This window comes from Lagopus leucura, unplaced genomic scaffold (genome assembly GCF_019238085.1).
Source record: "Lagopus leucura isolate 7727_CA_CO unplaced genomic scaffold, USGS_WTPT01 Super-Scaffold_73, whole genome shotgun sequence".
NCBI lineage: Eukaryota > Metazoa > Chordata > Aves > Galliformes > Phasianidae > Lagopus > Lagopus leucura.
The window spans coordinates 32,801,369-32,823,912 of NW_024962252.1; the positions used below are offsets into that span (position 1 = coordinate 32,801,369).

General features: G+C 44.8%; 1 protein-coding gene across 1 annotated transcript in view; it reads left to right on the plus strand.

Moving 5' to 3' along the window:
• PRDM13 (PR/SET domain 13) overlaps nucleotides 1-2,006 on the plus strand; it is a 5,741-nt gene extending 3,735 nt beyond the window's left edge. Inside the window, exon 4 of the mRNA XM_042894907.1 lies at nucleotides 547-2,006. Coding sequence (XP_042750841.1) covers nucleotides 547-2,006 — 1,460 coding nt within the window. The remainder of the gene's footprint in view (nucleotides 1-546) is intronic.
• The last annotated feature ends 20,538 nt before the right edge of the window (nucleotides 2,007-22,544 follow it).

Sequence of the window (22,544 nt, forward strand, 5' to 3'; positions counted from 1 at the left end):
AAGGAACGAAAGAAAGGCAGGAAGAAAGAACGAAAAAAGAAGAATGAAAGGCAGGAAGAAAGGACACGTTCAGAGAAGATGAAGACGTCCGCACGGCGGATGCCCCCCGCAGGCAGCGCAGAACGAAGCGGCGCTCCGGGCCGGGCCGGCAGCGAACAGCCGCGGCCACCGGGGTCTCTTCCGCTTGAGAGGATCCGAAATGTTCGGAGCCGGGGCACAAAGAGCATTGTCCTCTGAAAGGGAACGATTACATATGGCCCATACATATCGGATATTGTCTCGCCTCGTAATGAGGGGCTCACGATCATTAGATTGGCCTTTGTTCGGCGCGGCCGGCTCCCCGCCATACGCCGCCTCTGCTGCGAGCGCCAACAGATGGCCCCCACCCCCGACAGCCGACCCCGGCGGCAGCTGCTCCCCCCCGTGCCCGGACGGGAGAGCTCCAGGGCCGCATCGCGCAGTGCCGCGGGGTGGGAGCGGGACGGGAGCGGGACGGGAGCGGGGCTGCGGGCCGCGGGCTGAAGGTGCTGCCCTTTCCCTCCGCAGGGGAGGAGCGCTACATCTGCTGGTACTGCTGGAGGACCTTCAAGTACCCCAACAGCCTCAAGGCCCACGTCCACTTCCACTGCGCGCTGAGCCACGGGCGGCCCTTCCTGCACTCCGAGCACGGCCGCCCCCCCGCCGCCGCCGCCTTCGGCCTCTCCTCGAGGGCGGCCGGCCCCCATCCGCCTGGCTGCGGCCCGCGAGACGCCGTCAAACGAGAGGCCGCCGCCGCCTCCCCGCCGCCGGTCAAGCCCCGACGTGCAGCGGGCAAGGAGGAGCAGGAGCGCGCCCTGGACATGAGCGTGGGTGCCGGCCGCGGTCCGGGCGCGCTATTGGGGCCGGCGGGCGGCAACGGGCTGGCTCTGTGTCCGGGGGCGCGCTCCGCCTTCCGCCCCGCCGGGCCGCTGCGGGAGGAGGCGCGGGCGGCCGCGGGCTTCCCCAAGCTGCTGGGGGGGCTGAAGGCGGGCCGCGCCGCCGCCGAGCCGCCACCCAAGTGCGGGGCGCTGCCGGCCGAGGCCGCACCTCCGACGGCGGCCGCCGCCGCCGCCGCGGCCGCCGCGGCAGGGCTGGCGTGCGGTGGGGGGCTGCGGGCCTTCCCGCTACTGTCGCCGCTGGAAGAGGCCTCGGCCTTCCGACCCCTGGAGCGCGGGCTGCCCGGCGCCGCGCTGCCGCCCGGCCGCTACCCGCCGCTGCCCGGCGGCGCGCTGGAGCGGTTCGCTCTGCCGCCCTTCGAGGGGCTGAAGGCGTACGCGGGGGAGTGCGGACTGCCCGTGATGCCGCTCACCGTGTACGGCGGGGAGCTGTTGTACGGCGCCGCGCCCTACTACCCGCTGAAGCTGCACCTGGGCGGGTTGCTCAAGTACCCCGAGGCCGTGCCGTACTTTGGCGGGCCGGCCGCCGGGCTGCACGCCGCAGAGCTGGGCTCGCTGGCCGGCATCGACCGCGAGATCGCCATGCACACGCAGCAGCTCTCCGAGCTGGCGGCCGAGAAGGGGCGCGGACGGCTGGAGGCGCTGCCCGCGGGAGCGGCGGGGGCGGCGGGCGGCAAAGCCAAGGCCGGGCACCTGTGCCTGTACTGCGGCAAGCTGTACTCCCGCAAGTACGGGCTGAAGATCCACATGCGGACTCACACCGGCTACAAGCCGCTCAAGTGCAAGGTGTGCCTGCGGCCCTTCGGGGACCCCAGCAACCTCAACAAGCACATCCGTCTGCACGCTGAGGGCAACACGCCCTACCGCTGCGAGTACTGCGGCAAGGTGCTGGTGCGGCGCCGCGACCTGGAGCGGCACGTCAAATCCCGGCACCCGGGGCAGGGCCTCGGCAAGGTGGCCGAGGAGCGCAGTGACTCTGGCTACGCGCCCGCCGAGCGCGACCAAAAGACTGACAACGAGAGCGACGTGGACGTCTGCTTCACCGACGACCAGAGCGAGCCCGAGAGCGGCGGCAGGACCCGGCAGCAGTAGTGCCGACAGCCCCCGGTGCTCTGGGGCGGGGCCGAGCCCCGGCTCCCGGTGCAGCCCCGGTGCGCGGCCCGAGCGACGCGCACCGCCCCTCGCTGCTGTACCGCCGCCTGGAGGAAATTGTGCCTTTGGGGAACGGCTCTTCTCTGCGTCCTCTCTTCCCGCGGGTGCCGGCGGCGAGAGTCGCGGTGCCGGCTCTGCAGTGCCGCTGTGGGCTCCGCCGCGGTGCTCGGGTCCCGACGGAGCGGCATTGCTGCGATTACGGTGGGCGAATACCGACAGCTGTCTGGGGAAAAAACAGCGAAGGCGAAAACTAGGGAGAGAAAAGACGGCAAAAAGCCCCACTCGCAGCACTGGAGAGGTCCGCACGTAGCAGGTGCACCATCTGATCGAGTGGCAGTTATTTATAAGAGATAATATTTGCGGAACAAATGTAAAATAAATATCGAGAAGCATGAATCTAAAGCACGCACTATATCATTTCAAAGGAAATACACACTCTCTGTTTGGTAGAATACAACTGTGCTGTATGTTTGTTTTTTAACGAATGATGTACAGTGGAAGCAGTATTTCGGTTCTGGTTCCGGTTTGTCATGCCAGTATTTTTATTTCTATTTCTATTTTTTTTTTTTTTAAATAAAGTTGCAGGCAAAGTACTGTCGGTGCTGTCAGTGAGGTCTCTGTGTAACGCCCCGAGGGCCAGGTCGGCTAAACTCCCGAACGCAGCCTCCTTGGGTCGGGCGTTACCCGACCATTGGCCATGAATGATTTCTCCGAATATTTTCGTTCTGTCACCCGGAAAAACAAAAGAGTAAACCTGCTCGATTCGTTTTTCTCTATGCCCACGGCTCGAATATATGTGTATATAATACACATATATATATATATAATTTGAGCAAAGTCTGTGCGGAGATGCTAAGGGCTCCGTGCCATCAGTTTGCTTTGCCCATTAGTGGTCTGTAAAACCTGAAAAAAAAAAAAAACAAAACAAAACCCTTAGAACCGCTGTTGGTATGATCATCCGTCAACTTGTGCCTCCCTTGGGTGGGAATCCGGCAATGCGCTCAGCTAAAACTGTCGAGAATTCTCTGTTCTATGTAAATCCCGCTGCCCCCGGGCAGCTGACGAACCTTTGCTACCCATTCGGACATCATGAGCCCGTGAGTTCCTGGCGCCGGGCCCTATTTCAGCCCAGGCTGAGGTGATGGCAAACACGAATTGCTCCCAGCGGGTGAGGGAATCCCAGCTGCAGACGGACTCCCCCTTTGCTCGCAGAGAGCTAAACATGCCCAACAGCAATAGGAAATGAAAACTCACATGCCGGGCTTGGATTCCATATAGAAGTTTTAGTTAGAAAAGCCGTAGGATTTAGGATTTTTTGTTTGTTTGGGCTGGACACCCACCTACTCAATATATACCCACCGGGGCGCCGGACCGACGCTCTGCCCCGAGCACTCCGGGCAACGCAGGGTCTCGCCACCGCCACCGCCCCGGCCGAGCTCCGGGTCCCGCTACGGCACCGACGGCGGCACCCGCATTCGGGCGGCCCGGGCTGCGTGCCGATATGTGCCTGCCCTGCCCCCGAAGGGAGCACCCCGCCTCGATCACGCGTCACGCTCGCCGTGGCGTCACACCGGTGACATCAGAGCAGCGCAGTGCCCGGCTGCCCACGCTGCGAGCAGGATCCGTCCAGCAAAAAATCGGTGCGGTCCGCGAGCTCGGGAGCGCAGCCGGTAACAACAACAGCAACCACCCTGCGTGAAAGGGCGAGAAGAGACAAAGGCGGCCCGGGGCGAGTCCGCGCGGGAGAGGAGATGCAGGTCGGAGGCATCTTCCAATACGGAGAAAAGAATTCTCCACGTTCACGGGAAAAAGAGAGCTTTTTGAGTGAGAAATAAACGGTATTTTGATCCAAACGTTTTCTTCTTTGTCAAGTCTAGGCGGAAAGAATGATGGTGAGGCTGGAGAAAAATCCTCCTTTAAAATATCACTGATTGAATATCGCTCATTTGTCTGCTCAAGGGCCGTGGAGATTAATTGTGGGGCTCCCATGTTTTGTTTTTCAATGGGAGAGCTCAGAGGTTCTCAGAGTACAATCGAACAAAGAACGACGCAATGCTCCGTTTTCGAGTGAACCATGGAACATGACGTGCTTGTTGGATGTTGTGAGCAAGGAGGGGTGCACGCACCGGGATGGCATTCAGACATAAATAGAAACGAATATAAATGCTTTAGAAAACAGCGTTTGAGTGCTCCCCAAAATCATTTAAGATTTGTTGAACTCTTTGACATACGGGTGGCAAAGTATAAGTGACAAAAGAGGTGGATGTAGCCTGCTGTACTGCAGATGAGTTCAGGTGCAGGGTTGGGAGCTGGTGCAGCTCTCAGGGAGGATTCGATCACTTCTGAGCAAGGCAGCAGCTTGGCACACACAGAGGGATGTGTTTTCAAAGCCTTTTGCACTATTGCCCATGTCTAAATTCACCTGCACAGAGGAGATCTGATCAGAAAGCTCTGAGCCTTATGCTGCTGCAAGTATGAAGATGTGAGTGTTTTTTAAGGGTGTCTTTCCAAGGATGCAGCTCTGAAGCAGCCAAGAAACAAAATCTAGGCTCAGAAAAGCCTCTAAGTTGATTTACGTACATAAATGCTGGCCGTGTTTCCATAGAACTGTTTTCTGCTTTAACTGGAAGTTGAATGCTTGGAAATGTGCTTTGAACCTGTTGATTTGTCGCTAGGTTCTATTTCCAATATTAAATAGTCTTCAAGTTCATACCTGATGGACTGGGCAGAAAGCTGTGGGTTCAGACTGCCTGTGTGACAGGGAGACATGGGGAAGGGAGAAAATCTGTGCGTGACTTCATGTCAGGGAAGGGAGAAGCTCAGGGATTGTTTGTGATCTTCTTGTTTTCCTCCAAACTGTCTGAAAAGAATGATCTTAAGCTTGGCTGAGAGCAGTTACCTCCCGAATTATCACCTGGAGCTAAAGAGCAGCATGTCAAGGCCAGGTTCAAGCTTGCTGGGGTTATTGGACCATAGCAGATAAAATCTGGGAACAGCAAAATGCTTTCAGGTATATTCAAAGTCAGTCCAATGAGGAATGATTCCCTACAGCATGTCGGATGCTATAACCTTGTATTTTTCAGGAAATAGGAGGTGGAAGATTCTTTGCAACTGAAAAACACAGTAGAAGAAGTAGATTAGGAGATCTGAGGCGTGTATTCAGCTACGTTTAGCACTGATATTATGAAATGTTATGGAACACTGAGCAAAGTTCACAAGTTCTTTCTGTAGACCTGCACCTGAACATGTTATTTTTCGTGTTTCATGTTTCACACATATGTATATTTATCTTCCTTGTTCTACCACATACTATTCTATTCCCAGGGTATTTTCCAGTCAGGGCTTGGATCTGTATTCTTTTTTAGAAATTAAGGACTGCTTGCCCCTGATTAGAGCGATTTGGAACCAGGTGATTTGAAGTCCTGTTTTGAAATGGGGAAAATGTGAATTAGAAAAGCAATGTCAACAAATTACGGTTGGTTCCGTGTTCTAAGAAGTAATTAATAGCTTCCCCCCAACGCCCCTTTTCTTCAGTTTGCATCTTTTTAGCCTCACCGCAAACAAATAAACAGCTGCAAGGAGAAAGCATTAGGAAGGAAGGGCAGAGGCAGAGTTGGGGAAGAGATGCTGTTCTGCACCCCTCATACGGCTGTGTGAGGTGTAAAACCTGCTGGGGAAGTTCACGTCGAAGCATATCTCTGGCTCTTGTAGTGTGAGCAATGTGCTTTAGCTCTAGTCGAGAAATTGAAGTACAAAAAAATGCATTTCAGCTCTGAGCCCTGCAGATCTCTGCTCTAAACTATGCAGCGGCTCACAAAGCGAAACAAAGCAAAACAAAGCAGGACAAAACAAAACAAAACAAGAAAAAGGCAGTGCATTTTTGAGTATATTGATTGAAAAGCCGAAGAGGCTGGGTACTTCAGGGTTCTCAGAGGTACTTCACCTGCCAGCTACTGCGCAGGGCTAAAGAACCCTTCTAAGAATGCCCATTTGCAGCTAAGCAGCAGTTTAAGATTGTGGACAAATAGCTCTGCAATGATGTCTGGCCTACAGCCCATCCTTTTTTTTTTTCTTCTCATCAATAGAGAAGGCCTTCATTGTAGAAATAAGCAAAACAGACATTTCTGGCTGTGAGAAAGAACAGTGGGGATCGCCTTCTGCCTGTGCTGAGAGCTGAGGCAGGATTGAAGCTGGGGCTCATGGCTCCCCATGGCCCATGGTGGGAGCTGCTGTGGGGTCACAGCCTACACAGAAATCTACTTCAGCTCTGCATAGGGCAGAATTCATCACATCAGTGCACTGATGTGTTGTGGGCTGTTTTGCTTTCCTTCTTTTCTGTTTTTAAAACAGAACCTCAACCTGATGTCCCTGTGGTCTGTATTGTTGACAGCCAAGTAGTGAAGACTGATGTCTTCTGGACAAAGCAGAATCATTTTTCAGTGTGCTGGTGTGAGAAACTTAAGAAGATGTAAACAAGTTTGCCACATTAAGTGATTTCAGTACTTCCATAGCAGACTGTTTGTTAAAGCCAAATGAGACAGCTTAGCTGCTGGAGAATTTGAGTGAAAGGTAAGTGACTGAATGAGTAAACTGTAGTGGTAAGTGGGGGAAATAAGGCACTTATGCTTGGTTTTTCAGGGCAGCCAGTACTAATTTTAGAATATTTGTCATGACTGCCCAAGAACTATAGAGTGAGATAAAAACAGTTAGAATTTCAGTGATCTTGTCTTTATTTGGGGGCAATAAATCAGAAGAAAATGCATAACTTTTGTTCCTGAATTAAAGGCATCTCATGCTTTTGTCATAGTTAATTAAAAAAAAAAATATTGTCAAGATATGTGTATAAACAGTGGAAAAATGTGATTAATAAATTAAAAGAAGAAACAACCTCTGTACAACATGCAGGGAACTTTTTGTCCCAGTTAGCAAATAAAAAGTTTATCTTAAATTTGAAGAACTTATGTCTAAAACATAACCCCTATATGTGTTTACGTGCATCCCTTCCACGTAGGTCTGTCTGATTCACCACCTGTCAGAGGAGGCATTCCTGCTGCTTGTACTCAGCCCTGTGTTTTGGAAGTAAATGAGTTAAGAATCCAAGTGCAGAAAGTAGCAGTGAATGAGGATCTGCATTTAGAAGGGTTCCTGAAATAGTTCATTTGGAATACTTGCTATGTTTAAGTCAAGCTAGGAATTTGTAAAAGCAGAAACACCTGTCACTGAATAAGATGTATTATGTAAGTAAAGGAAAAGGTCCTTCTTATGCTTTTAAAATGTCTTCCCCTTCTATGCGGCAGATGGTGCTAGATTTTGAATATGTGTCAATTTGATTTATTTATAGTTTGAAGAATGCACGGTGAAAGACATGGCATGTACAATGTTCAAATGGACTATGTAGCAAAGTGATCTTTATAAACTCATCTGTTTTGGCACAGTCTTCTGTGGTGTGCCTGCTTTGCCTGATGTCTCCTCTGCACTGTTCCAACAGTCAGATTTGCCTCTGTCTGTAGCGCTTCTGAAAGATGCCAAAACTAATGAGGAGCTGAGTGGCACAATTATATTTAGTCCCACAGCATATCTTCTGTCTAAAGAAAATGGGTAACAGAGACAGAGGTAATAGGAATTTACACAAATTTCACATATCTTTTGTGATAGACTCTCCATCTACAGCATACCTAAAGCATCATGATTTTCCTGCTCCAAGTCTGTATGTCAACAGCACTGGATATAGTTTTGGCATGTAGAACAATGTTACTGCAAGAGCAAGCCAGAGTCCAGCTGCCTATAAATCTCTTCTACTCCTCTGGCATGTGACAGGACCCTGTGCTCAGTGGGCTCTGGTGTGAATTTGCTGCTTGTACCCTGGCCATACGGTGCTCTTCCAAGAAAAAGAAGTATCTGAGCATCCATAGGGGAATGCATGCTTGGACCTGTGATCAGTCTTCCTCTCAATAGGTCTATGGGCTTGCCTGAGCACTTGCAGTCTTGCACTTAAACTTGCTGGAGGTAGAAGAGCTGCATGTGTGGCCTCCATACAAAGCAAAGCAGAGGTTGTCACATGGCTTCTAACATTATGCTGCCTTTGTGCTATCCTGCCCACATCTACAATGAGTTGTTGTTGGAGTTCAGTCAACTCTCATTACATCAGCTATGTTTCAGCATAACTGAGCCTGCTGGCTGAGTCCTTACTCAAAGAGCTCCATGTCTGACTCTTGAGGGACTGATTACAATGGACATTTGGTGTATAACTTTTCTGGATCTTTTGAAAATTCCATATGTGATAATTTGCAAAATAGGCTGATTTGACATTCTATTGTAATAACCCTCCTTAAAGTCAGTTAGCTTATAACCCCTGGAAAGACACTTGAGCTTTTAGGAAAGCAGTGACAAAGAGAGATGTGAAGCTCATTTACCTCATCCAAGACCTACAGAGTGAAGGAAGGCAGTGTCACTCCAACCTTTCCAGAGGCTCTTTCTGGAATGGGAAAAGACCCTTTTGGGGTCCTTAGTTCCAACATAGAAAAAACCTTGTTTAGATACTGAGAACTAGGATATATTTGCAAAGACGTTTCAACTGTCACCTCAGCTGGCACATCCTGTGATCAGTGCTGTTGTCTGGTGATCAGCACATTGGTAAGAGTGGGTATGGAGGAGAAAAGGAACTAAATTAAGGTTTAGTGAAACAGAGACCAGTGGGGTTGTCAGAAGAGTGACTGTAGCAGAATTCTTTCATCTTATCAAAGACTTGATTACTAAAGCAGCCACAGAAAATTTAATCACTGAAGCTAATGCCATTATGTCCAGGTGTTGCTGAAATTCCTCAGAAGTGAGATTTCAATCACAATAATGGCATAATTATTTAGTGACTCCACAGATGGGGAAAAAAATATGAAGAACAATCCTTAGGCTTAGATCACCTGAGTCATTCTCTCAGAAAGACAATTAAAGTGCTGTGCAAATTCATATCTTGCTAAGGCTTTCAAATGTCATCCCCCTCAGTGTGAATGCTTACGGAGAAATCCTTCAAATTTTAGTGTTCCACGCACAGTACAGTTCAGACTCTTCGTTTTTTCCTTCAAGGTCTTGTGCAAATTAACTCCCATCTGTCTTTCTTTTCCATCTTCTAGTCCATTTCTTGCCTGCTTCCGCCTGGCTCAAGCTGCCCCCTGATCCTAGTCCCCATTTCTGATTTCTTTCCTGGCTTTCTTCTTCTTTTTTTTTTTATTTTTTTTTATTTTATTTTTGCTTTTGCAAGATTAATTAAAAAGTCTTACTGGACCACAGACACCTGATTTTCTTTAGTGAAGAAGATTAAAGTGTAAAAAGAAAGAAATAAAGAAATAACAGTGTGCCTGTTCTGTGTGCTCTCTATGAGCATTACCTGGATAAATAGAATGCACTTTGTGTAAGTAACAACACTCTACCTGGTAAAATTTTCAACAGTACAGCACACTCATGTTTGTCAGCATGGATGTTGTAGAGGAATTACAGCATCTTTTGATTAGAAAGGAATCTCACTGTCAGTGTGCTATCGCCACTTTTTTGGTCACAATTGTTTTTCTCAGATGCCTTCAAAATGAGCTTACTGAGGAAAGTGTTTGAAAGTGTCAGGCACTGTGCACAGTAATGAGTGTTTCTGTACTTCAGAGAGTTGTCTTCTGATCCTTTTGCAGCTCCAAACTTTGCTTTAGGACCATTCCTCTTTCCATGAAGAGATGCCCATTTTGCTTTGCAGAACCTATTGGATAAAACAGTCTGAAAGTCTCAGGGAATATTTTACTCAAAATCTTTTTTTTTTTTTTTTTTCTTAGAATTATTTAAGAAGGCAGCTTGACTTTTTCCTGCCAACCTAGGCAATTAGTCCTCAGTCTTACTGGCTCAGGAGGAGAGAGCTGTTTTTTTGGGGGTCTGCCTCCTTTGAGAGACACCTCTGGACATTGCTGTCTTCCTCTGAGTCTCTTGTCCTCAGCCCAAATCCTGACTCTGACCTCAGAGTATTTTAAATGGAGAGGCAGATCACCATCTATGAAAATAGATAATTGCAGAGTATTAAAAGGGTGTTAAGAAGGCCTGCTCTTTTTCCATTATCTCTTTGAGGGCAAATTATGATATGGGACTGTGGCAGAGGTTTTTAGCAAAAAAAACCAAACAACCCCACATCTTACTTGTTGACATGTGTCTCATCTCTTGAAACAACGCTTCAGGGAAGGACCTTAGCTTCAGGATTCAACTGAACATGCACTCATGAGAGAAGGCGCCTGATTCCCCACCAGCCTTGGCCATGTCCCTGGGTAAGAGCAAGCGCTCCTGATGCAGAGCGAGGCTCATGGGCTGCCTCCAAGGAAAGAGAGCCCAGGCTTGAGGGCACGTGCTGGGAAGATGGCAAAGGACAACATGAGATGTGACATGAGATATGCTGCATCCCTGGAGGCTCTTCCTGTGCTGAGATGAGCCGGTCCTACAGAGCAGATGTTCTGTGCACTGTATTATGTTTGTCAATAATACAAAACATGGGGAAGGAATAGAAAAGGGTGATAACCCATTGAGCTGCCCCATTTCCTGTGTTCTTCCATACTAGCCCCTGGTTTTACCAAGTAACGATGTACCTGTTGTAAAGGCTGTGGAGGGCTGTGAAGGATTCACAGGGTTCAGCAGGGGACATGGAAAGCTCTGATCAGTTGTGCATCGAGACCTCTCAGGACAGGTAAGACATGCTAAGGACAGTGCAGACATGACTGGGAGTCTGCAAACATGCCAAAGGACCCGGCAACATGGATGAAGAAGTGTGACTGGGAGTCCTGGATGCATTCACAGGAACAACTCAAATGAACAACTTCATAATAATATTAAAATTGCCACCAGGATTTAACATCTGGTACATTTACAGCATGAAAGTAAATGCTCACATTCCTAAAATTCTTACTAATACTTACTAATTTTTGGGATTATCAAGAGTCACACAGAGTCACAGAATTGTGGGGCTGGAAGGGACCTCTAGAGATCATCTAGTCTAACCCCAGATTTTATTTTAGTATATCACAAAAAGAAATGATCTCTCTGTGTTCAGCACTGCGTAGTCATATTGATGCTGACTTTACCTTGGTGTCAGATATTGTCTTAATTTGTTCACCAGACAATGGATTTTGCAGTGTATAGTCAGGGCAGTGCTTTCTCTTCCTTTTGTCTTTCTGTTACCATTGCCTATTTCCTCTTTAAAACTTACAGCCTGTTTCTGCAACCTTTAGAAATCGCAGTGAGGATTGCTTAGGAGTTGCATTTCTATTTAGTGTTTCTGATCTCTGCTATAAAGTGATCTGGAATTGAAGTTTCCAGTCCTGAAAAATATGTGTCTTGCTCACTGCCTTGCCCCACAAGTGAGACCTTCATCTCTTCTCCTCAGCTCTGGACCCAGTCTGTAGCTTCTTGCTGGAAGTGAAATGGCTTCTGCTACGGGAGCAGAAGCACACGGTGGGCAGAGTGTGGGCTGGGAGACAGGAGACACAAGTCTGAAGGACTGCCACTGGGTCACGCAGTGGATTTCTCTCTGCTTTACCACATTTTCAGATATGTTACGTTATCTAAAAGCTGTCTGGGCTGTCGTTCATGGACAAATATTGTCTAAGAAAGACTTATAATTTATTTTTCTATTCTTTCATTGAGATGTTGCTTGTGGTTGCTTACACTTGAATATCTGATAGTTGCACACGTGGACGAGTACCTGATTAAATGTAATGAATAACATTTATTTCATGGTGGACTGGCCTTTTCTGGAAAAGAACAGCAGTGACAGTAGGGAGCTGTTTCTATTCTTTCAGGATTTTTCTGTGGTCCTTCTACCTCTAATATTAGGTTTACTGCTGGAGGTCATGAGGCATTTTCTGAACGAATGAGAAACTGAGAGAAATGGAGAGCTTGAAATAATGTGTCAGAGATAATAAGTATAATTTATTTCTTGATGGTAGAAAGATAGAAATTGATCCCTTTTCAACACCTAGAAAAAGTTCAGTTTTTAGTATTCAAGAAAATATTCTTTTCTTGCCACTTGCGTCGTGCTGAACAACCAGCTCTAATAAAGAACTTCCACTATTTGCATCTTTATGATTATTTCAGAAACACTAGCTCATTTGTTCATAATAATGTTACTGAAAAATACCAGTAATTATATAATGACTGTAGAAACCACATTTTAGGTAAATGAGGAGAGAAATATATATATATATTTTTTATTATAACTCTCCAATTTATATGTAATTACCAGCTATAAAAGAACCTTCCTGGTATGCGTAATGACCACCTTTTGTCCTTGCATGAAAAGTCGAGGTGTTTTCATTCAAGGTTTTGTTCTCTTCAGCTTATTCCTGGCTGGTTGGGGAGACAGAGGCAGCTGTTTTCATGACAAGTCACACAGCCCTTTCTCAGACTATTGAAAGTGTTGGTTTAAAAACCAGCTGGGTGTATTCTCAGTCTGTCAAGCCCACGCCATAGAAACAAGAATTCTCAGCAAGCTAGTTGAAATGTGCCTCTGTTAAAAAGAACAGTTCTTGATGTTGTTTTTAATGTTAGTAGAAATAAGCAATTATTAATTACCTGTAACTGCTACTACTTAAGAGTAGTACAGTAGAGAGCATGCAGATGACATAAAGCAGCACGTGTTGTTTTTACATTTCCTTTGGACTCTACTGGAGACACTCTGAGGCCTTTTTGTAAAGGCACACTAAATATTTTGAAAGAAAATATACAAGACTTACTCTTCAGTCTCAGTTATTACAGTTATTAACTACTAACTTCCTATAACAGGAAGATTTATAATCAGAATGAGATATACTTCATATATATGCTATATATGTGTTTTTATATGCACAAAATGTATGTTTTTTTTGGACAGAAGGTAAAAGACTATGGTTGGGTAAGACCATAGCTCCCTGTTTGATTGTATCCCAGTTATTGCTGGGGGAGAATGATACTTTTGGCCTTTTTATTTTGTTTGCACTGGGAAAGTACTGCTATAGGTGGTTGCTGTAAATGACACAGCCATGGACTGCGCCTAGATTACTGAGGCAGAAGGAAGATGCTCAACATAAACCTGGTGAAGATGTGGGAGCTGGTGCTCACTAGCAGTCTGGCACACCATTCCAAGGTGGAGGATTCTCAGATGGCTGAGCTTGAGCAGGAGGTAGCTGAGCTGCTGGATAATTTTGTATAACTGTATCACCCATAACATGTGAGAAAAGCAAGAAACAGCAATCTCTTTATTATCACTTTTGTGATGGCATGACACAATGAGCAACTGGTACAAAAAAGACATCTGAATCTATCAGACTATCATGATCCCAACTGCAAATGAGATCAAATGTCTGCAGAATTTAGTGTATTAATTTAGTTTCTCCACAGTCACTCTCTGCTCCTGCTCCACATGGGCTCCTCCCACAATGCCATCCTTCCCCAACTGATCCCACATGGCTTCGAGTGCACCTTCCTTATAGTGGGGTTGAATGCAAGTTTGCAGATGACACCAAGCTTTGTGGTGCAGTTGACACACTAGAGGGATGAGAGGCCATCTAGGGGGACCTAGACAGGCTTGAGGAGTGGGCCCAGGTGAACTTTGCGAGGTTCAGTAAATCCAAGTGCAAGGTCTTGCACCTGCAATTGAGGCAGCTGAGGCAACCAATACAGGCTGGAGGATGAAAGATTGAGCACAGTCCTGCCAGAAAAGACTGGAGTAATTGGTGGATGGGATGCTGGACATGAGCCAGCAATGTGTCTCCCTTACAGCCCAGAAAGCCAACTGTATCCTGGTCTGCATCAAAAGAAGCATGGCCAGCAGGTCAGGGAGGTGATCCTGCCCCTCTGCTCTGCTCTGATGAGGCCTCACCTGGAGTGTCCAGATGTGGAGTTATAGAGTCAGAATCATAGAAAGGTGCTGGAAGGGACCATTAAGATAATCTCGTTCCAACCCTCCTGCTACAGACACCTGTCTCTAGACCAGGTTGCTCTAAGCCTGATCCAGCCTGGCTTTGAGGACTTCCGCAGGGAAGGAAGCAAAAGCCACTGTGTGTAGGAGAGACATGGATCTGTTGGAGCGAATTCAGAGGAGGGCCACAAAAGTGATCCAAGGGGTGGAACACCTCTCTTATGAGGACAGTCTGAGAAAGCTGGGGTTGTTCAGCCTGGAGAAGAGAAGGTTCCAGAGATACCTGAGAGCAACCTTTCAGTACCTAAAAGGGGACAACAAGAAGGAAGGGGACAGAGAGGACAAGGGAAATGGTTTCAAATTAAAGGAGATTAGATTGGACATAGGGAAGAAGACACAGTAAGGGTGGTGAGGCACAGGTTGCCCAGTGATGTGGTGGACGCCCTGTCCCTGGGGACTTTCAGTGCGAGGTTGATCAGATCTAGCTGTGGTGTCCCTGTTCATTGCAGGGGAGTTGGACTAGATGGCTTTCAAAAGTCTCTTCCAACTCTGAGGATTCTGATTCCGTGTTTCCCACACGCTGCAGCTCTCCCAGCACCGCCCCAACACGGCTCCGTAGCGCCGGGCCCACCTTTCGGGCACCGCTCCACGCGGGTCTCCACGGCTGCAGTTCCCCCGGCCCTCCCGCCCCACCGCGTGTGCTGGGAGGGGACGGCCCGCTCCTCCATGGTCGCTCCATGAGCCCGGAGCTCCTCCCGCGCCGAACTCGGCGCCCGCGGGGCCGTTCTCTCCCATCTCGGCTCCCTTCTCCCGGCTGCTGTCGCACGGCGGTTCGTCCCTTCCTTCCGTCCGCTCTCGCAGAGCGCACCCGGCGTCGCTCACGGCTCAGCTCTGGCAGCGGCGGTCCCTCTGGAGCAGCTGGAGCTGGCTCTGCTCACACATGGGCAGCGCTGCTCACTGAGCCCAGCCCTGCAGCCCCCCTGCTACCGAACACTGACACATAAACCCATAAACACAGGAACAAAAAAGATGTTTTCCATATTTCAGTGTTTTCACAGATTTGATTCTGCTTTGGCAAATATATTCCTAAGAAGGTGGACAACTGGAAAACAAAAGTCTTCCTACAGTGTTGTTTCTTCCAAGCTGTAAATAACCCATGGTTTGAATTAAGAACATGAGTGAATACATATTTTTGAACTTAACTTGGCTGTTCTGCTGTTCTCATGAAAATTTCTCAAAATTTGTGCTCTGAAAATTGCCCTTTGAATTTTAGAAACTTTGTTGTGTGCAGTGTGCTTTTCCAAAGGATAAGCAGTCTGGGCTGTGTTTCATCAGTGCAGATTAGTGTTATGGCTGGCCAGAGGAGTGAATTAAGTAGAAGAAAGTTGAGTTGCCTAAGAAACAATTAATTCTGAACGTTGTAATACTGAACATTTGATTCTGGATCCTAATCTGTCCCCATCCAGGTACAGACTTAGAGGTTTTAAAGTTCTGTATTGTTTTGGTTGAGGTGTCTATTGGAAAGGTTAAAGGTCTAGAAGCACTGTGGTCTGATAGTGAAACAAAATCTCCCCTGCCTTGTCTGAACCTTTCCTGAAGGTGGTGAGAGCCCTAAATCCAGGCCAATGTGCAGATAACTGCTTTGAAGTGAGTTCAGTGAGGGGATGCAACAATTTAAAGCAGTGGTTTGAACTGTACTGTGCAAAGGCTTTTTTTTTTCGTGACACTGGACTTGTACAGGAAGGTAAGGAAACATCAGCTAGTGGTAATGGCTTATTTGGTTATTTGGCTATTCTGCTATTGATGAAATTACCTCTACTGAGGCTAAAATTAAAGCCAATCTTGTAATATCAAATCACTAAAACTTGAACATTTCCACCTCATATGTAATTGAAAGTCTTCTTTGTTGTCAGCAGTCCACATTGTATATCTGGTTATGGCTTGAGAAGTGGAACTGTGTGATGATCAGGGGATTTGTGACACAGAATTTATTCCTAGTGAGAATGTATGTTTATCTTGCAAGTAGCAGAATGTTCTCCTTCCAAATGAACTACATGTATTATTTTGATAATTTGATAATTTTGACAAAGATATTTATTTGAGGCAAAAATTCTTCTGTATGTCTGAACTTGTGACAGCAAAAATGGCACTCAACTTCATTCGGAAGAAACTTCTCAACGTTTACATTTACTTTTGATGTTTACAATAAGTCTTAACATTTTCTTTATTCCAAAATTCAATATAAATTCAACTGTCTCTAGCCGATTCTTGAAAAGCACTGGCAATACTTTCGATTTTGAAGCTATCACATTTTAATAGATTCAAACTTAAAGGGTATTTATGCCAACATGAGTTATGTTTCTGACTTGCCTTTGAGAAAAGCTGACAATTGTCTTCACTGAACACTGCCCGATGTGCTGTGCTTTGCTCTTCTAACTTTGTAGACAAAGTCTTTTATATCTTCAGGGGAAATCATACTGCATTTCATCTCAGCCTTTTTCACCCACTTTGTACAAAACTGATTACAGCTCTGGAAGAACAGAGCTTATCCTGTGGAAACATACATCAATTTCTGCATTTTTTTTTTTTTTCTGAAACACTGGGAAGACTTGCAGCATATTGCAGTATGTGGAGCAAGGTTTTCAGTGCTTCATGTGACTGTGCTTTGCTTTGAGTACCCTAAGAAATTTGACTGTAGAAATGGCGTGGATAAAAATAACGGCAGGGCAATCAGTCAGAATAAATGTGACACTTCTGACATCTCTATGTCACCTCTATCAAACACTTATCTATTTGGTGACTCCTTAAGCTCTATTTCTTAAAAACAGAAGTCTTCCAGTTGCTTTCTTTTAGCCTTTCTCCAACCTCTTTGTGAAAAATTTACCTTAAAGGACTTCTGGGAGTGTACTTAACAAGCACATTTGTGAATCTATTTCCTTTTTTTTTAAAATAAAGAATCTTAATGAGAGAAAGCTAACAAAGAAAGCAAAATAAATATTTGCATTATTCTTGTCTTTTCAGTACCAGGTATTCTTCTGCTTGCACTACAAGCTTCATACGCTTGGTTCAGAGTTTCAGAGTTTAAGAAAACGTACATAAAATGTTGTGAAAGAAGAGGTGATATGCTTGCTATTATACTTCTTCTCTTGGTGTGTTTTGGATAGAATAAAATTTTATTTCTTAAATGCATCAAAATTGCCAGTTTGGGTAGCAGTTATTAGGTGGTTTAGTTTGGCTTTTTGTAGCTTTGAGAAGACATAAAACCCTCCAGTTTCCTAGCAGGTGCATCACACTGTTGCAAAGGATGTTCCACATGATTGGTTCTCCACAGTACTTTCTCTGCTCTTAACACTGTCGACTCCATATTGCTTCTATTTATATGCTTTGTGTGGTGGTAAAATTATTACTATTTGAGATTTGAGAGGTCTGTCTAAGAATTTTATCCTAACTGGAAGAACTTTCCCTTCAACTCAAAGCCTTCTGTGGTTGTCTCCAACTCCCCACTTCTGAGCTACAGTATCACTCAGTGTCCCACTTCTATAGGTGTCACCAAGAGCCAGCTCTCCATGTTGACATGCCATTCACTGATTCCTTGTTAAAAATATAGCAGTGAGCAAGCTGCTTAAGGAATACATCCCTCTCAGGGTATCTGGCCTTTTTAGCATTGAAATGACTGTTCTCTCTTTTTCAATTTGTGGGAGATCTGGAGGTTACAGCACAGGGAGGCTCCAGGGAAATTGCAAGTACAGTTTAGGACAGGTCAGACAGATGCATTATTAACTATCATCAGGCTGTTATCTTTTCAATGAAAGGAAAGTTCTTTTATTTAGGACAAACTTATTGGCCAGACTCCTCCGACATGAAATATTAGTAATTTTACCCTGAAATTGGTTTTCCCTTATAAGATGCTCTTCCTAAAGATATTGAGTAGGCCACAGAACAGTTAATGCACAATATTAAGTGATAATCTGAAAATATTACTATTGTCTGCCTTCTTTTGGTGCTTACAGAACCTTGTCTCACCACCTCCCTCAGAGACTTTATCAGGATGATGATGAGTATGAGAGAATGATCTTTGTCCTGAAGAAACCTGCAGGTGTTGCTGCTTGTGATGACGCTCTGCTGAATGTGGGTAGGACACATGGAAACTTTTTGGTCCATCCTGAATCCTTTAAATGTCCAACAGAAGTATTGGTCTATCACCAAACATCAAAACCACCAGGAAATAACACCTCTAAGTAGAGTTCAAATAATACCTTCTTTTTATCACATTATTTACCTTAAATAGCAAGTGGATGGTGAATATAACACACAGTAACTCATGATAAAGCCTGCAGGTAAATGACTGTCTTATTTGTAATAAACAGTTCTCTATTTAGTATACTGGAGTTGTTCCAAGGACACCTTTTCATAGGAAAAGCAGATGTAGATGAAGTTTTACACAATTTGGGCTGTCATTTTTTTTTTTTCATAAAACATTTAATTAGCAGCCAGACACTTGAAATGGCATTAAAACAATTGTTTGATATTAAACAGCACACACATTCAGTGTGTGAAAGCAGTTATACTGAAAAGCTTGAAAATATAAACAAATTGTAGTGTGTTTAAAAAAGAAATTTTAATTTTCTTCCAAGGTTTTTTCTTATACAAGTTGAAAGCTTGAAAAAAAGTTCAAATAAACTCAAAAAAAAAAAAAAAAAAAAAAAAAGAAAGAAAGAAAGGGAAAAGATTGTTTCTTTAAACGCCAAGAGCTTATTTATGTTTCTCTCACTGATAAGAAAAGGCTGACCTATATTCTGATTACTGTATTGAACTGCTGTGCTCTTACCTGGAAAACTTTGTTCACATTATCTTCTCAAAATGTGAACACAACAAAAAAAGTAGCATTTGAAATCAGAAGTTGGTAAAAAGGAGAAGGAATCTCAGCTTTACAGCCATTTCTGCCATAGGTGGGGTGCTTAGGGCCAGAGCCAAAGTGAATTACAAAAGTAACTGCTAGATTTTTGGAACTGATCAATTGATTAAAAACTTCTGAATCATTAAGGTACGAGTCTTGAAATCTTGATGCTTTGGGATGAGGTTCAAAGCATCCTTTGAAGGCACTTCTTAGTAGAAATGTAGCATTCTGGATGAAATCAGAACACAGTTAATCCCTAAAAATACAGACTTCATAGTTTTCTACCATCAGATAGTCATAATCTCATCAGTCTTTTACTAAAGTGCACTTAGATCCAATTGCTCTTTCTAGACATTGTGATCATCATAGAAAATGACAGAATATAAATGATTATATAAAAAAATGTAACAAACTTAATCCCATAGAATCAAAGTTCTCTTAAAATATGCAAAACATTCTAATTTGCAGCTGATTCTCAGGGACGCTGTGAAGGCCTTAGATTTGCCCTGAAAAAGCTTTTCATCTCATCTAAAAAGCAGCAATCACCCTAAATGGATACCTCCAGATGAAGAATTTGTGTTTCTAACAGTGCCACCTGTATATAACATGGTAACAGTACCATAAAAAGCACTCTCCCTTAAGTCATATTCCTGTGAATCATATACTATCATATGTGGGATATATATTGAAAATCATTTGCCCAAGCACAGCCTGTACTCCAAGAAGACTATGGATTGAAATATATTTTCTTAACCCTTCATCCATCAGCTTTGGCACACCTTCTATTCTCACCAAACTCATCATCAAGAACAAACTTCCTACAACCCAGCAAGTACTGATGAACCTGTTGTGGCGCAGCCTTGCAATCCAAAACAAGAATTACATGTGTACAAGGTTTATTTCTCGAACTACCATGGTAAATGTGTCTCACCATGTGTGTGCATCACGTATAATATTCCTATCCAGTATGTCAAATACGTTAACAGAAATTATTTTAATGAAATTAAGCAATCACTACAAATAGGAATTTGTTAATACAGAATGCTAAAGAAAGCCCATTTACTAAGAAGGGACATTTTTCATGAAACAATTGTGTATTTGATGTTTTAGTCCTACTTTTCAATGAAGATTTATGCAATACTTTGAAAACATAAACCTGAAAAATAAAATATATTTTTTTCTGTTGGATTCCAGACATCATAAGCATGGTAGAAACCACAACTATAGAACAAGGTAATACTGCAATTTACAGAGTTGGAGAGAATGAAAAAGTTGCAAGTGATGAAGATTGATGATGTGCATTCTAGAAACACAAGTAGCTAAGACTGTTAGAGAAAAACTTGCCTAAATTTAACTTAATACTTTTAAGTAGTTAGATCAGTAGACTGACAATGTAAGTTTCTACCCTTGGAGCAGAGTGGTGATGTTAGCAACAAGAGAGAAAATGAGCTTGGTAGCCTCTGAGAGGCAGGATCATGGGCATGGTAGTAGATATTTGCCACTTGTGAAAGACTAGTGTTAGGCTGCTTATGGGTAGAATTAGAATTTTTCTATAAAACCTGGCTCTTTTCTGGTAGCTTTTTAAATGTAGGAACAGAAAAGAAATGAGAGATTCCCATGTAGTCTATCTAATTGCTGAACCATGCTTTAGAGCAAGTGAGTAATACAATTTATACTTTATATAGTTTAGATGACTAGTTTAGATAAAACCAGTAAGCAAAGCAGGACATTCAAGTTCAGCAGTGTGTTTTTTAAAAAGCTGCTAGTGAACAGTGCTTTCAAATTTCTGCTTTTATAAAGAGCGCATGTACAGTTGTACATTGGTTATGGCAATGTAAATAAGAAGTGGTGGGAAGCACCAGCACTGAATCACAGTAGGGAGGAGAGCGCAGCAGAGCCTGTGTGAAACCACACAGCGTGGGATTTTCAATACAAAGCACTCATGTGGCAAAATAAAGGATTTAGAAGAGAATAGTTCATGCACATATTAGAGAAATTAGCATCCATAGTACCATTTCACACTCAACCCAGGGGTTTTAGAAAGAGCCAATTATTGCCAACACCTGCTTTGGATAGCAGTTTTGTTTTGGCTGGCCAAGAGGTCTTGCAAACGAATCAGGAAAAGTATGATTCTGTTTACGAGGTCTACCCCTATGAGATGGTGGTAGCTGACCAGGTGAGGTGAAGGACAAAGTGGAAGAGGCAGTGTGGGAGGGTACCTTGGGAGGGTATTGTGTAGTGGAAGGAAGAAATGGCAGCTTTGTCTGTAGTTAGGGCTGTGTGTTCCTTTGATTGTGGAGGTAACAGTGCCTCAGATTGTGCTGGGTAGTTTATGCACTTTAGTTTAGGACTCTGTCAGAGCACTCGTCCATCTGTCTGACCTCTGCTTTTTCCTGCCTTAAGCCCCCTCAACTGCTAGTTTATACTCAGGCAATTTGTTTCTCTCAGCAATGCACACCAGTGTCATGTAGAAGCCGTGCCTGAAACAGTGCCTCCTGGTGACTTCATAGAAAGTTGGGCTTCTTGCCTGATGTGACTTTCACATGCAGCCTTATTCTCACTTCACCAGCACCTAAACTCCGAATAAACCACCGGTGGACTGTCAAGCCTCCAGGCTGGTGCCTGGGCAGGAGCTGTCCATTGTCCTGCAAGCAAGTTCCCCTCTTCCTACAACCTCATATATAGGAATGCACAGGGTAGAAGCAGCTCAAAAAAAAAAAAAAAAAAAAAAAAAAAAAAAAAAAAAAAGATGGATGTTGCTTCTTAAGGTTTGCATGTAAAAATCTCCTTCTTTCTTCTAGCACCTAATATGTAGAAGAATGTAACATTAGTCAGACTGGCTGATTAATGCAACAGAAGGAAAAGGCAAAAACCAACCAAACATATTCAGCTTCTGAAGGACAGACTAACAACAAAGGGCACCATAACCATAACAGAATCTGTCAGTACTTTTCTGGCAATACCGTGTGTATTCATCATTGTCTGGGAATTTGTTGGGTATCTATTGCCTCCTTCACTCATGGGGTCATTTATTTTTTTTTTCTTACGGGTGGCTAGAGTTTTGACCAACAAATTTTTAAAACATATTGAGCTGTAAGTATGGAGCTAGGTACAATTTCAATCTTCAAATACTGTTTATTATATGAGGGCCTGTAAGAAATTCCTCTTATTTTAGTATGTTGGTCCATGACATCAGAAGAAGATGCTGGTTGTATGGCAGCAGAGATGCAATCTTCTCATCAATTGTGTTACATATTGTTGCCATGTGACAGATGGCAGCAGAGGGGCAGTCTGACACAATGGTGTCTGACATGAAAGTACGCATGAAGCAATGGAGTGGAACTGAATTCCTCTGTGCAGAAAAAATTACACCCACTGACGTTCATTGACACTTGGTGAATGTTTATGGAGACCACACAGTGTATGTGAGCACAGTGAGGTGGTGGGTGGTGTGTTTCAGCAGTGGCAACAGCAATGTTTCAGTCAGCCATGCACAGCTCTCACACTACAAAATGAAGAGCACCTTGATTAGCTCATCTGTGTGAACTGGCGGATTATGGGCATGGAGCTGTGTACAGAACTGAATATCAGCTTCGGCACATTTGAAATGATGGTGGGACTGTTGGAATATTGCAAGGTTTGCAACAGGTAGGTCTGGTGAATGTTCACA